At 43.1% G+C, this 13882-nt stretch overlaps 1 protein-coding gene across 1 annotated transcript in view; it reads right to left on the bottom strand.

Annotated features, from left to right (window-relative positions):
• Positions 1-13882, bottom strand: part of KIZ (kizuna centrosomal protein) — a 179712-nt gene that overhangs the window by 80099 nt on the left and 85731 nt on the right. Inside the window, exon 10 of the mRNA XM_040429697.1 lies at positions 11087-11152. Coding sequence (XP_040285631.1) covers positions 11087-11152 — 66 coding nt within the window. The remainder of the gene's footprint in view (positions 1-11086; positions 11153-13882) is intronic.

The following is a 13882-nucleotide window of genomic DNA, read 5'->3' as shown; positions in this document are numbered from 1 at the left end:
GACATTCTTACTGTTTGGTTGGCAGAAAGGAGATTAGGTGGGCTTGGAGGTGTGGATTATTGTAAAAAAAATAAAACAATGCAGCGCTACACGCCAATGGGGTTGTCCCTCCTTATATATTTTTTTTTGTTTTGCAGCTCAGGACCTTCATCCTACAGCAGACTCAGGTATGTGGACCTTTACAAAAAGTACTAGAGTACCCCAGTTCTAGATGGACTAACCTCTAATCTACTGTTCCTACATGCCATATGGTAGTTGTTCCGCCAATGAATAAAATCAGACAATCCTCAAAATCATCAATAAAGGAAATACAAATATCATTGCATCCATGATAAGATTATGGTGAGTGTCAGGAGGTCATTTTAAAAGAGCCGAATGATGGAACATAGTGAGCTCCTATAGGTTTAAAAGCAGGGGCGTAGCTAAAGGTTCATGGGTCCTGGTACTTGGGCCCTCCCTTCCCTCAGTCCTTTGTGCCAAGAGGCAGGGGAACACATAGCCTTCCTGCAAAAATTAAAATGGCACCACCCCCCCATGCCAAATTCTTGACCTAAACCCTTCCCTCCTGCCAGAGGTGTAACTTGACCAGCATGCACTTTCTATAATAGTGGTGTCTTCTTATGCGGCATAAGGCTCCTGGGCCCAGTAGCGACTGATACCTCTGCACCCCCTATAGCTATGCCCCTGTTGGTGATTTTCCAGTTAGCCTCATATATGGAGAAGAGGATTTTCCAAACCTTGGAGGTCTGTTCAAGAATCTTTGCGGTTTTCAAATCGAAGTATTTCATCATCGAGAACTCCTCTCCCGGTCTATTAAAGGTTATCACCAACTGCAATCAATCTGTTCTTCTCAAGACTAAAATGGCAATCAATACTGCGAGTACTTAAAGGCACATAAAATGGCCCCAATTCCTCAGTTAACCCCACACAAAGGGTTATATAAGTTAACGGTACTTAATATTAGCAAATAAACATTAAAATGTCTGGTATGACCGCAAACATAAAACTGTGCAAGCCGGGTGGGTAGCGATGCTATAGTGTTATTTATGTACAGTCATTTATCACTGTATGTTTCACTAGAACTAGTCTTTAAAGATTTCTGTACTGAGAAAATGTGCTCTGTAGCCAGTAATTAAAATTCTAATAAGTGAGAGATTTTGTAAGTAAGAATCAGTTTTACTAAAATAACAACAAAAAAAAGAAAAGCTAATTGACAATACAGTGCTCTTGCTGTGGCTCCCTGGGGCACCCTACTGCGCTTTGCTCCATCTTCAAACACACAGCAAGGGAAAAAGTGAGAGACTATATAGCTGGAACGGGGAACGAGGGTATATTTCCGCAAATCATTATTTTAATTTCGAGTCCAAAGGAATTGGGCAGAATAGCTGCTTTTATTACAGCACATGTATGTCGCTCTTCAATTGGATACACTGTCTACATGCATAATACCTTGCATGATGGCCATTAATGGAGATGTGCTAGAAGGACATATCATTTATCTGGAGGAGACATGGGTGGATCTAGGGTTACTTGCTAACAATGTGTGTGGTTCATATCCACAAGACTAGATCTAATTGCATAGAAAACACCACCTTATTAATTGCAAATTCTATATATATATATATATATATATATTTATTTTTTTACAGGTTCATTATAAGAAGTGACTGCATGCTGAAATTCAGTAGGTAATGTTCATATGAGTTTAAGGTCACAGGCCATTACTAATACTAATCAGCACGACGGGAGATGAAATTGTGTAGAGTCTGAAATCTGAAGATAAATGCAATGAAAAAGCCACTAGGAAAAAAAAACTAAAAACATTCGGTTAACTGCTGTATGGGTCGGCTCCATCTGTAAAGCATTAGAGAACATTTGCAATTTCAATTTGCCACATATATATAATTATATATATATATATATATATATATATATATATACACATACACACACACACACACTGTATATATATTTAGCACTCTAAAAGTACCAGTCAATATTAAGATTTTCAATTGCAGTCTTGCTCAACAGCTTATAACGGTGAAGAAAATCACACACAGGTTTTATCTTTTCTAATTCTATTAGTGTTGTCAGGTACTGTGTTGTCAGGAGTGTCTGGCATCTATCTCCTATGTCCTTCAGTGAGAAGTACTCACTTGGCTGCGCCAAACTAACTTTCATGACGGCGCTGGCCACTTTAAAAGGAAATCTGTCATCAGGTATGTGCTACCCTATCTGTGCACAGCATAAAATAGTTACAAACACCCTATGTCTCACCTTTTTCCTTGCAGTACTTAGCTATGGCAGGAGATGCATGGTGAAGTCCTCTCAATGCTGTGCATGCGCAGTGGAGTCATGGATATTCACCGGCTACCAGCTCCCCCGCCCACCCACTGATAATTGATATGCACAGTATAGGCAGAAAGCTGTCAGTCAGCACATGATTAGACCCCATGCACACGACTGTAACCGCTTTGCAGTACACAAGTCTCAGATCAGCAAAACACGGATACTTGTCATGTGCGTTCTGCAACTTCCCGTTCCACACATCCCGCCCTATGTTAAAAATGTCTTGTCCAGAAACGGACAAGAATAGGACTTGTTCTATTTTTTTTTTCAGGAGTGACGGAACGAACATACTAAGGCAGACAGCACACGGTGTGCTGTCCGCATTTTTTGCAGCCTCATTGAAATTAATGGGTCAGCATCCGATCTGCAAAAAATGCGGATCATATGTGGACCAAAAATACAGTCGTGTTTCATCGAGCCTCATGAGGACTCTGCACTCTGACTGCAAATAATAAAGTGTGTTTTTTATGAAAACTAAGAAAAAAAAGTGACAGTGGAATCAGGGTCTTCGTCACTCCTTTCTTTTTGAGGGCAGCTTAAAGATTTTGATCAGTGGAGGTCTGATTGCTGAAATCCCCCTCAATCGCTAAAACGAGGAGTCCTCTATGAGCGCGTCTCGATTCTGTATTTTGCAGTGAGGAGAGAGGACACTGTGAGCATTTCTCTCTCCCCGTTCTAGCGATCTGAAGGGATCTCAGCACTCAAAACCCTGCCGTCCTAAAAACTTAGCATCATCATGGAAAGAGCAGATGGCTCACAGGCATGGCCACAAGCACTTTTGATATTGACTGAAACATCTAATTGTAGCAACCAATATCTCTGCATCTTGAATGCCTCTGGCTCACCAGTCTACTGATGGCAGCTCGGCAAATCTAGATCCCATGTCCTATTTGGGCTGCGAAAAACGTTTCAACTGGCAAATCAACAATAAAATCTGTAAAAAGGAGATAAAATTAGCAAAAATACAAAACAAACAGCAGGTGGCAAAAAGAGAGCAAAACAAATCCCCAAAAATTCTTTAAATATATAAATGCTAAAAAACCAAGGTATGAGCAGGTAGGTCCCTAAATAATGGTAATGGGGGGGGTTAGTCACTGAAGATAAGGAAAAGGCAGAGTTAGGCCTCCTGCACACGACCGTATGGCTTTTTCAGTGTTTTGCGGTCCGTTTTTCACGGATCCGTTTTTCCTTTTTTTGTTTCCGTTGTGTTTCCGTTTCGTTTTTCCGTATGGCATATACAGTATACAGTAATTACATAGATAAAATTGGGCTAGGCATAACATTTTCAATAGATGGTTCCGCAAAAAACGGAATGGAAATGGAAGACATACGGATGCATTTCCGTATGTGTTCCGTTTTTTGGCGGACCCATTGACTTGAATGGAGCCACGGAACGTGATTTGCGGGCAATAATAGGACATGTTCTATCTTTAAACGGAACGGAAAAACGGAAATACGGAAACGGAATGCATACGGAGTACATTCTGTTTTTTTTGCGGAACCATTGAAATGAATGGTTCCGTATACGGAACGCAAAAAACGGCCAGTAAACGGGGGAAAAAAACGGTCGTGTGCAGGAGGCCTTACTAAATGGGTATTTTAGCTATGTACAGTCGTGGCCAAAAGTTTTGAGAATTAGATAAATATTGGAAATTGGAAAAGTTGCTGCTTAAATTTTTATAATAGCAATTTGCATATACTCCAGAATGTTATGAAGAGTGATCAGATGAATTGCATAGTCCTTCTTTGCCATGAAAATTAACTTAATCCCCAAAAAAACCTTTCCACTGCATTTCAATGCTGTCATTAAAGGACCTGTTCAGATCATTTCAGTAATCGTCTTGTTAACTCAGGTGAGAATGTTGACGAGCACAAGGCTGGAGATCATTATGTCAGGCTGATTGGGTTAAAATGGCAGACTTGACATGTTAAAAGGAGGGTGATGCTTAAAATCATTGTTCTTCCATTGTTAACCATGGTGACCTGCAAAGAAACGCGTGCAGCCATCATTGCGTTGCATAAAAATGGCTTCACAGGCAAGGATATTGTGGCTACTAAGATTGCACCTCAATCAACAATTTATAGGATCATCAAGAACTTCAAGGAAAGAGGTTCAATTCTTGTTAAGAAGGCTTCAGGACGTCCAAGAAAGTCCAGCAAGCGCCAGGATTGTCTCCTAAAGAGGATTCAGCTGCGGGATCGGAGTGCCACCAGTGCAGAGCTTGCCCAGGAATGGCAGCAGGCAGGTGTGAGCGCATCTGCACGCACAGTGAGGTGAAGACTTTTGGAAGATGGCCTGGTGTCAAGAAGGCCAGCAAAGAAGCCACTTCTGTCCAAAAAAAACATCAGGGACAGATTGATCTTCTGCAGAAAGTATGGTGAATGGACTGCTGAGGACTGGGGAAAAGTCATAATCTCCGATAAAGCCTCTTTCCGATTGTTTGGGGCATCTGGAAAAAGGCTTGTCCGGAGAAGAAAAGGTGAGCGCTACCATCAGTCCTGTGTCATGCCAACAGTAAAGCATCCTGAGAACATTCATGTGTGGGGTTGCTTCTCATCCAAGGGAGTGGGCTCACTCACAATTTTGCCCAAAAACACAGCCATGAATAAAGAATGGTACCAAAACACCCTCCAACAGCAACTTCTTCCAACAACAGTCTGGTGATGAACAATGCATTTTCCAGCACGATAACTAAGTGGCTCGGGGACCAAAACGTGGACATTTTGGGTCCATGGCCTGGAAACTCCCCAGATCTTAATCCCATTGAGAACTTGTGGTCAATCCTCAAGAGGCGGGTGGACAAACAAAAACCCACTAATTCTGACAAACTCCAAGAAGTGATTATGAAAGAATGGGTTGCTATCAGTCAGGAATTGGCCCAGAAGTTGATTGAGAGCATGCCCAGTCGAATTGCAGAGGTCCTGAAAAAGAAGGGCCAACACTGCAAATACTGACTCTTTGCATAAATGTCATGTAATTGTCGATAAAAGCCTTTGAAACGTATGAAGTGCGTGTAATTATATTTCACTACATCACAGAAACAACTGAAACAAAGATCTAAAAGCAGTTTAGCAGCAAACTAATATTTGTGTCATTCTCAAAACTTTTGGCCACGACTGTATATACAAAAGAAGAGAAAGGAGCTGATATCTGTGGTGCCGGGGCTGTCAGTACATCTAGTAATATACTAAATTGGCTAACTGTAGATATGGTCCAAGAGAAGTTAAAAAAGGTAAATGTGAACAAGGCTCCAGGTCCAGATGGATAAGGCCTCTTTCACACTTGCGTTGTTGGCATCCGGCATGCACTTCCGTTGCCGGAGGTGCCCGCTGGATCCGGAAAAACGCAAGTGTACTGAAAGCATTTGAAGACGGAACAGTCTTCCAAATGCTTTCAGTGTTACTATGGCACCCAGGACGCTATTAAAGTCCTGGTTGCCATAGTAGGAGCGGGGGAGCAGTATACTTACAGTCCGTGCGGCTCCCGGGGCGCTCCAGAATGACGTCAGAGCGCCCCATGCGCATGGATGACGTGATCCATGCGATCACGTGATCCATGCGCTTGGGGCGCCCTGACGTCACTCTGGAGCGCACGGGGAGCCGCACGGACGGTAAGTACACTGCTCCCCCGCTCCCCACTACACTTACCATGGCTGCCAGGACTTTAGCGTCCCGGCAGCCATGGTAACCATTCAGAAAAAGCTAAATGTCGGCTCCGGCAATAGCTTAAGGCCGGATCCGGATCAATGCCTTCCAATGGGCATTAATTCAGGATCCGGCCTTGCGGCAAGTGTTCCGGATTTTTGGCCGGAGCAAAAAGCGCAGCATGCTGCAGTATTTTCTCCGGCCAAAAAACGTTCCGTTCCGGAACTGAAGACATCCTGATGCATCCTGAACGAATTTCTCTCCATTCAGAATGCATTAGGATAATCCTGATCAGGATTCTTCCGGCATAGAGCCCCGACGACGGAACTCTATGCCGGAAGACAATAACGCAGGTGTGAAAGAGCCCTTACACCCAAGAGTTCTTAAAGAGTTCAGTTCAGTCATTGCTGTGCCCCTGTTTATTATTTTTAAAGATTCTCTATGTACTGGTACAGTGGCAGGTAATTGGTGCAAGGCAAATGTGGTGCCCATATTCAAAAAGGATCTAGTTCCTCCACAGGCAATTATAGACCAGTTAGTTTAAGTTCTTTTGTGGGAAAAATGTTTGAAGGACTCTTAAGGGACTATATACAGGAGTATGTGACTGTAAATAATATTATAAGTGATAACTAACATGGGTTTACCAAGGACCGAAGTTGTCAGACTAACCTGATTTGTTTTTATGAGGATGTGAGTAGAAGCCTGGACAGAGGGGCAGCTGTGGATGTAGTGTTTCTGGATTTTGCAAAGGCTTTTGATCCTGTCCCTCATAGACGTTTAATAGGTAAAGCAAGGTCTATAGGCATGGAAAGTATAGTTTGTAATTGGATTGAAAACTGGCTGAAGGACCGTGTCCAGAGAGTTGTGGTCAATGATTCCTATTCAGAATGGTCCCGGGTTATAAGTGGTGTACCCCAAGGTTCAGTGCTGGGCCCTCTATTATTTAATTTATTTATTAATGATATCGAGGACGGGATTAATAGCACCATTTCTATTTTTGCAGATGACACTAAGCTATGTAGTACTGTACAGTCTATGGAAGATGTCCATAATATACAAGCTGACTTGAACACTCTGAGTGACTGGGCATCAACTTGGCAAATGAGGTTCAATCTGGATAAATGTAAAGTTATGCATCTTGGTAGTAATAATTTCTGTGCTTCATATGTCCTAGGTGATGTAACACTGGGAGAGTCACTTATAGAGAAGGATTAGGGTGTCCTTGTAGATGGTAGATTAAATTACAGCATACAATGTTAATCAGCTGCTTCTAAGGCCACCAGGATATTGTCATGCATTAAACGAGGCATGGACTCACGGGGCAGGGATGTAATACTACCACTTTACAAAGTGTTGGTGCGGCCTCATCTGGTATATGCAGTTCAGTTCTGGGCACCAGTCCATAGAAAGGATGCACTGCAGCTGAAAAAAGTACAGAGGAGAGCGACTAAACTGATAAGGGGCATGGAGGGTCTTAGTTATGAAGATAGATTAAAAGAATTACATTTATTTAGTCTTGAGAAGAGACGACTAAGGGGGGGACATGATTAACCTGTACAAGTATATAAATGGGCCATACAAAAAATACAGTGAAAAACTGTTCCATGTAAAATGCCCTCAAAACACAAGGGGGCACTGCCTCCAACTGGAGAAGAAAAAGTTCAGTCTCCAGAAGCGTCAAAGCTTCTTTAGGCCCCTTTCACACGGGCGTTGCGGGAAAATGTGCGGGTGCGTGCACGAGTGCAAAACATTGTAATGCGTTTTGCACTCGCGTGAGAAAAATCGCGCGTGTTTGGTACCCAAACCCAAACTTCTTCACAGAAGTTCGGGCTTGGGATAGGTGTTCTGTAGTAGGGTTGTTGCGGGTATCGAAATTTCGATACCCAATCGATACTTTTGTCCCGGTATCGATACGATACCGGGATTTCCGTTTTTTCGATACTGGGCTGCGCTTCTGCGCAGTCTAGTATCTCTGAACATGAGCGCGCTGCTATCGGCGCGCTCATGTTCTCTCTCAGCAGCACGGGGAGAAGGAAGCTGTCCTCCCTCCCCCCTGTGCTGCTGCCGCTGCCACCAATGAGAAGAGAGGGGCGGAGGAGGGGCGGCAATGAGAAGAGAGGGGCGGAGGAGGGGCGGCAATGAGAAGAGAGGGGGTGGAGGAGGGGCGGCAATGAGAAGAGAGGGGCGGAGGAGGGGCGGGCGCACTGCGCCACCAATGATAGGATTACTATCGGAGCGATGGGAGGAGACATCAGCTTCACTAGTGGGCGTTCCTTTTCCCTGCGCTGCGATTGGACAGCGCTACAGCCAGGGAGAAGGAACGCCCACTAGTGAAGCTGATGTCTCCTCCCATCGCTCCGATAGTAATCAGCAGCATGTGGAGCAGGAGAGGAGACAGTAATGGGGCACTGCGGGCGAACGGAGCGGCGCCCAGGACTAAATGGTGAGTGCTGAGACATCGCTGGGCGCCGCTCTGTGTGGCCTAATAGTGAAAGTCTGGACTCATATACAGTAGTCAGTCTTTAACACATACAGGAGGCGGGTGCCGGCAGCAGAATCGCATTGCCGGCACCCTGCCCCTGACAGGGAGCTGCGATCAGCGGCAGTTAACTGCCGCTGATCTGCTAGTACCCGCCTCCTGTATAAAGGGGTAAAATCATTGGTGGTGCAGTGTGCCCCCCCCCCTCAATCCCCCCATCCCATTAAAATCATTGGTGGCACAGTGCGCCGGCCCCTCTCAACCCTCCAGTATTAAAATCATTGGTGGCAGTGGCCACAGGGACCTCTCCACTCCCCCTCATTGGTGGTGCAGTGGCAGCTTCTGATCGGAGCCCCAGCTGTGTAAGCCTGGGGCTCCGATCGGTTACCATGGCAGCCAGGACGCTACAGAAGCCCTGGTTGCCATGGTAACATCCCTGATGCTGTGTGCACAAAGCACAGAGCAGCAGGGACAGTGTGGAGTCCTATTCACCCTGATAGAGATCTATCAGGGTGAATAGGAAAAGGGATGAAAGATCCCAGGTTCTAGCCCCTAAGGGGGGAAATAGTTATTAAATAAAAAGTGAAAAAAAAAAAAACCACTAAAATATGAAGTATAAATCACCCCCCTTTTCCCAATTTCACATATAAAATATATAAATAAACATATTACATCGCCACGTCAGAAAAGTCCAAACTATTAAAATATAAAAAAAAAATCTAGGTGGTGAATGCCGGAACAGAAAAAATAAAATAAAAACTGCGCGATTCGCCATTTTTAAAAATGAGGAATGCACGTGGCTTTTTTTGTTTATTTTTTTCGCGTGGTATCGAATGGTATCGAGTATCGCAATACTTTTTCATGGTATCGAAACCGAATCAAAAATTTGGTATCGCAACAACTCTATTCTGTAGATAGTATTTTTTTTCCCTTATAACATGGTTATAAGGGAAAATAATAGCATTCTGAATACAGAATGCATAGTAAAACAGCGCTGGAGGGGTTAAAAAATAAATAAATAATAATTTAACTCACCTTAGTCCACTTGATCGCGTAGCCGGCATCTCCTTCTGGCTTCATCTGATCTCTGTGCAGCAACAGGACCTTTGGTGACGTCATTCCGGTCATCACATGATCCATCACCATGGTAAAAGATCATGTGATGGATCATGTGATGACCGGAATGACGTCACCAAAGGTCCTGTTGCTGCACAGAGATCAGATGAAGTCAGAAGGAGATGCCGGGCCGCGATCAAGTGGACTAAGGTGAGTTAAATTTTTTATTTTTATTTTTAACCCCTCCAGCGCTGTTTTACTATGCATTCTGTATTCAGAATGCTATTATTTTCCCTTATAACCATGTTATAAGGGAAAATAATAATGATCGGGTCTCCATCCCGATCGTCTCCTAGCAACCGTGCGTGAGAATCGCACCGCATCCGCACTTGCTTGCGGATGTTTGTGATTTTCGCACAACCCCATTTATTTCTATGGGGCCTGCGTTGCGTGAAAAACGCACAAAGAGGAGCATGCTGCGATTTTCACGCAACGCACAAGTGATGCGTGAAAATCACCGCTCGTGTGCACAGCCCCATAGAAATGAATGGGTCGGTATTTAGTGCGGGTGCAATGCGTTCAACTCACGCATCGCATCCGCGAGGAAATACTTGCCTGTGTGAAAGGGGCCTTACTGTAAGAACTGTGAATCTGTGGAATAGACTTCCTCAGGACGTGGTCACAGCAGGAACAGCTGACAGTTTTAAAAAGGGTTTAGATGAATTCTTAAAAGTAAACGACATTAATGAAAAATGTGTAGAAATCTGAGTCTCACTTCCTTCTGGGATTCGCGTCCCCACCTATCCCTTGGTTGAACTTGCTGGACTTATGTCTGTAACTATGTAACAACATGGCATTAACAGAAATATTTCATTTTTTTACCATGGGTCATAAATATACATTTAGATGACAGATTAAAATTCATCAAATCAAATCCACCCGCCTTATCCAACAAATCAGCCACAATGTGGAATTGTACTTAGTGATATGAAAAAGTAGGATCGGAGGTATTTGTATCTTGCACAATGCTGTACCATTTGTTAATAAAGGCACTTTCTGATCATTTACAGGGTTACTTAATTGCAACCTTGCCCCGCGATTCCTTGTACATTCTCTGATATCTGAAAACAAAGGCATAAATCAGAGGGGGAAAAAAAATCTAAATCTGACACATCTGAATCACACCCATCGAGATGTGTTCCTTAACGTCAGCGTAGGAGAGCGGCTTTTTCGTGCAGCACATCTGACTAACTCATAACCACTTACAAAAGACAAGGAGCAAATACGCAACATCTGCAGTTTGCAGGGAAATTACTGAAGCAAGCTTACAAGCATTAATCATTCTAAAATATCCACAAATCAGAGAGAAACCCAAAAGGTCAGGTGATTTTCACTCGGCAACAGTGGGACTCGCCTTCCGAGCATCTCTTCCTACTCGTTAGTGCGCCATCACCTTTGTTTCGCAGGCATACATTGGGCTTAGTAAATAGCAGCTCATTTGTATTAATACCCTTGTGGGTGTTGTGCCTCTTTCTTTCATCCTGACATGACCGTTACCTGGAACACGTTTTTTCTCTCCAAACTTTCCGTCGCCGCTGTCATCTTCACACGAGCTTGTGTCATCTGTATGGTGAGACGAGAAAATAATGAAACATTTCAAAGGCGTGATGACCGAGCTGGCTTAGTTCCAGTTAAACCCTGCTCTTTGAGTATATTTTTCTGCCTTATACTGTTGTTATCTAGCGTTTATTGATCTTGGCGCCTACTTTCTGGTTCTCAAAAGAAAAGCCTACTGTGAACTTTTTATCAAATGGGTTTCTTCTTGGCCTTCTTCAGCTGCCATAAAAATGATTGAGCCGACCAGGCTTCTTAAATTATTTATGCTTTAACTAGATGATATAAAAAAATAAAAAGAAAAAAAAACAAGAAAAATTGTACATAAATGCCAACAGTGTCTCTCTGAATAGCATGACATGTGCAAAAAAAAATCCCCAACAAACTTAATTAGCCGGAATCAAAGTTGCTTTTTCCACGGAGAATAAAACAAGCATGCACTCAAAAGACCTAAATCAATGTGCCCGGCTTAATCATATAAAGGGTTTTTCATCCTAATTGCCGAGCTCTTTAGATTTTGATGAGATGGATACTGTGGAAGATAACCCAGCGAGCCTATATTACCCAGTCATTATACCAGACTAAACTTTGATTATTAAAATGGATTCTTGGTGAATAGGGCTGACATAATTGCTTTCTCTATGGTCTGCCTTGACATAATTAAAACAAATCATGTGCTGTTATTTTGCAGCAGTGGGGGGAAAAAAAGGGGAACACTCCATGTAACATCTTAATTTGGTTGATATGCTATCATAGAAAACATTTGCAGTTTTCAAAATGTAAAAGAACAAAAGGGGTTAATCACCACGCAATTACCGGCTCACCTACGGTAAATCTACTGTTTGTTTTTATCAGATGCAGAAATGCTTCTGGTTGAGTTTTATTTTTATTTTTTATTGTTGTTGTTCTCAGGGCTCTTTCGCATCTGCGTTTAGCTTTCTGATTTGTCAGGAAAACAAAGTGCGCCATTTATTATACTGAAATACGCCTGTATTTGGGGGATTTCAGGCGCAGATAGTGGTGAGTTGCGCCGCTATGTGCGACTTCATCCCCCTCACGCCAGGTCTGAAAAAGTGGGCGCGGCGTAGGCGGGATGGCAGGCCCGTCTCATTTATCATTTTCTACGCCTGTGTTAGGCATAGAAAAAGGTCTAGACATAAGACAACAGGGAAGCTGTCTCACATTTAGAACTGGCGGCAGATCCACAGCCAGTGTAGGGCTTTATTAAGACCAGAGTCTAAAACACTGGTCTTAATAAATGTGCCTAAATTTTTTTTTTTAATAACCGATTCGTCTCAGGGTAGAGTCACATCACAGTTTCGTTTTCCATTCTTCAGATCCATTAGAACAGAAAAAAAAAAAAAAAAAGATCCTTTATTTTGAGAGTCCGTTATGCTAATTTTGTATCCATTTTTGCAATTTCCATCTGAGATCCATTATTTTAGACGGAAGAAGTCCTCCACAAAGGACTTTATCTTCTGTCTAAAATAACGGATCTCAGATGGAAATGACTAAAACATAGGCAAAAAAGAACATAACGGATGCTCAAAATAAAGGATCCGTTTTTTTTTTGTTTTCTGTTCTTCTGACGGATTAAAGGAACGGAAAATGAAACAGTGATGAGAATCTACCATTATTTTGAGCATCAGTTTGGGTCAGTTCCATCAGATATCAGTTATTTTTGAACATCAGTTGCGATCAGTCTGCGTCAGGCTACTTTCACATCTTCGCTTTCCCTTTCCGCTATTGAGAGTCGTCATAGGATCTCAATAGCGGGGGAAATGCTTCCGTTTTGTCCCCATTCTTTGCCAATGGGGACAAAACTGAACTGAAGGGAATGGCGTGCGCCAGAATGCATTCCGTTCACTTTGGTTGCGTCCCCATCGCGGACAGAATAACGCTGCAAGCAGCGTTTTTCTGTCCGCCATGTGGTGCGGAGCAAGATGGATCAGTCATGACACACAATGTAAGTCAATGGGGACAGATCCGTTTTCTCTGACACAATAGAAACCGGATCCCTCCCCCATTGACTTTCAATGGAGTGCATTATGGATCCTTCTTGGCTATAGAAGACATAATACAACCGGATCCATGCATAACAGATGCATGCGGTTGTATTATCATGACAGAAGCGTTTTTGCTGATCCATGACAGATCCAGAAAAAACACTGGTGTGAAAGTAGCCTTATTTTTGACTGGTGAACAAAAAAATGATGCATGCAGGACTTTTTACCCTGTCAAACATGAATGATGTCTGATGGAACTGACACAAACTGGTCACAACTGATGCTGAAAATAAGACAGATCAGTTATTTTTCCTTTTTCTGTTTTTCTAATGGATCAGAACATAAAAGCCCAGAGCTGATGTGAAAGCCGCAGATGTTTATGAGTATTTACAGGCTGGAATCCAGGTCATCCCTAAAGTCATTCATTAGCTCAAAAAGAGACGGACCTGGGATGGCAGAGCTGGCCATCAAGGGGGCTTAGTCTGACTGAAGGGATGCTGTTGGACTGCTTGGTCTCGCCACCAGTGGACGCTGTGCTGCAGCAGCAGTGGTAGGTGCGCCAAATTAAAGTAGGAACCCACTCGAAAGAGGATACCTTGACGTGGTGAGTGGGCTTATGCATTTTGATCAAAACGTATACAAATGCCTTGCATACAGTTTATGAATCCTGCTGAAATGGAATATTTATGACACTTATGCTGAGGAACAACCCCCCTTAAAGGAAATCTGTCAC

This window comes from Bufo bufo, chromosome 4, assembly GCF_905171765.1.
Source record: "Bufo bufo chromosome 4, aBufBuf1.1, whole genome shotgun sequence".
Lineage (NCBI taxonomy): Eukaryota > Metazoa > Chordata > Amphibia > Anura > Bufonidae > Bufo > Bufo bufo.
The sequence above is the reverse complement of the archived record's forward strand: the minus strand, read 5'-3'. Positions and strand labels throughout refer to the sequence as shown.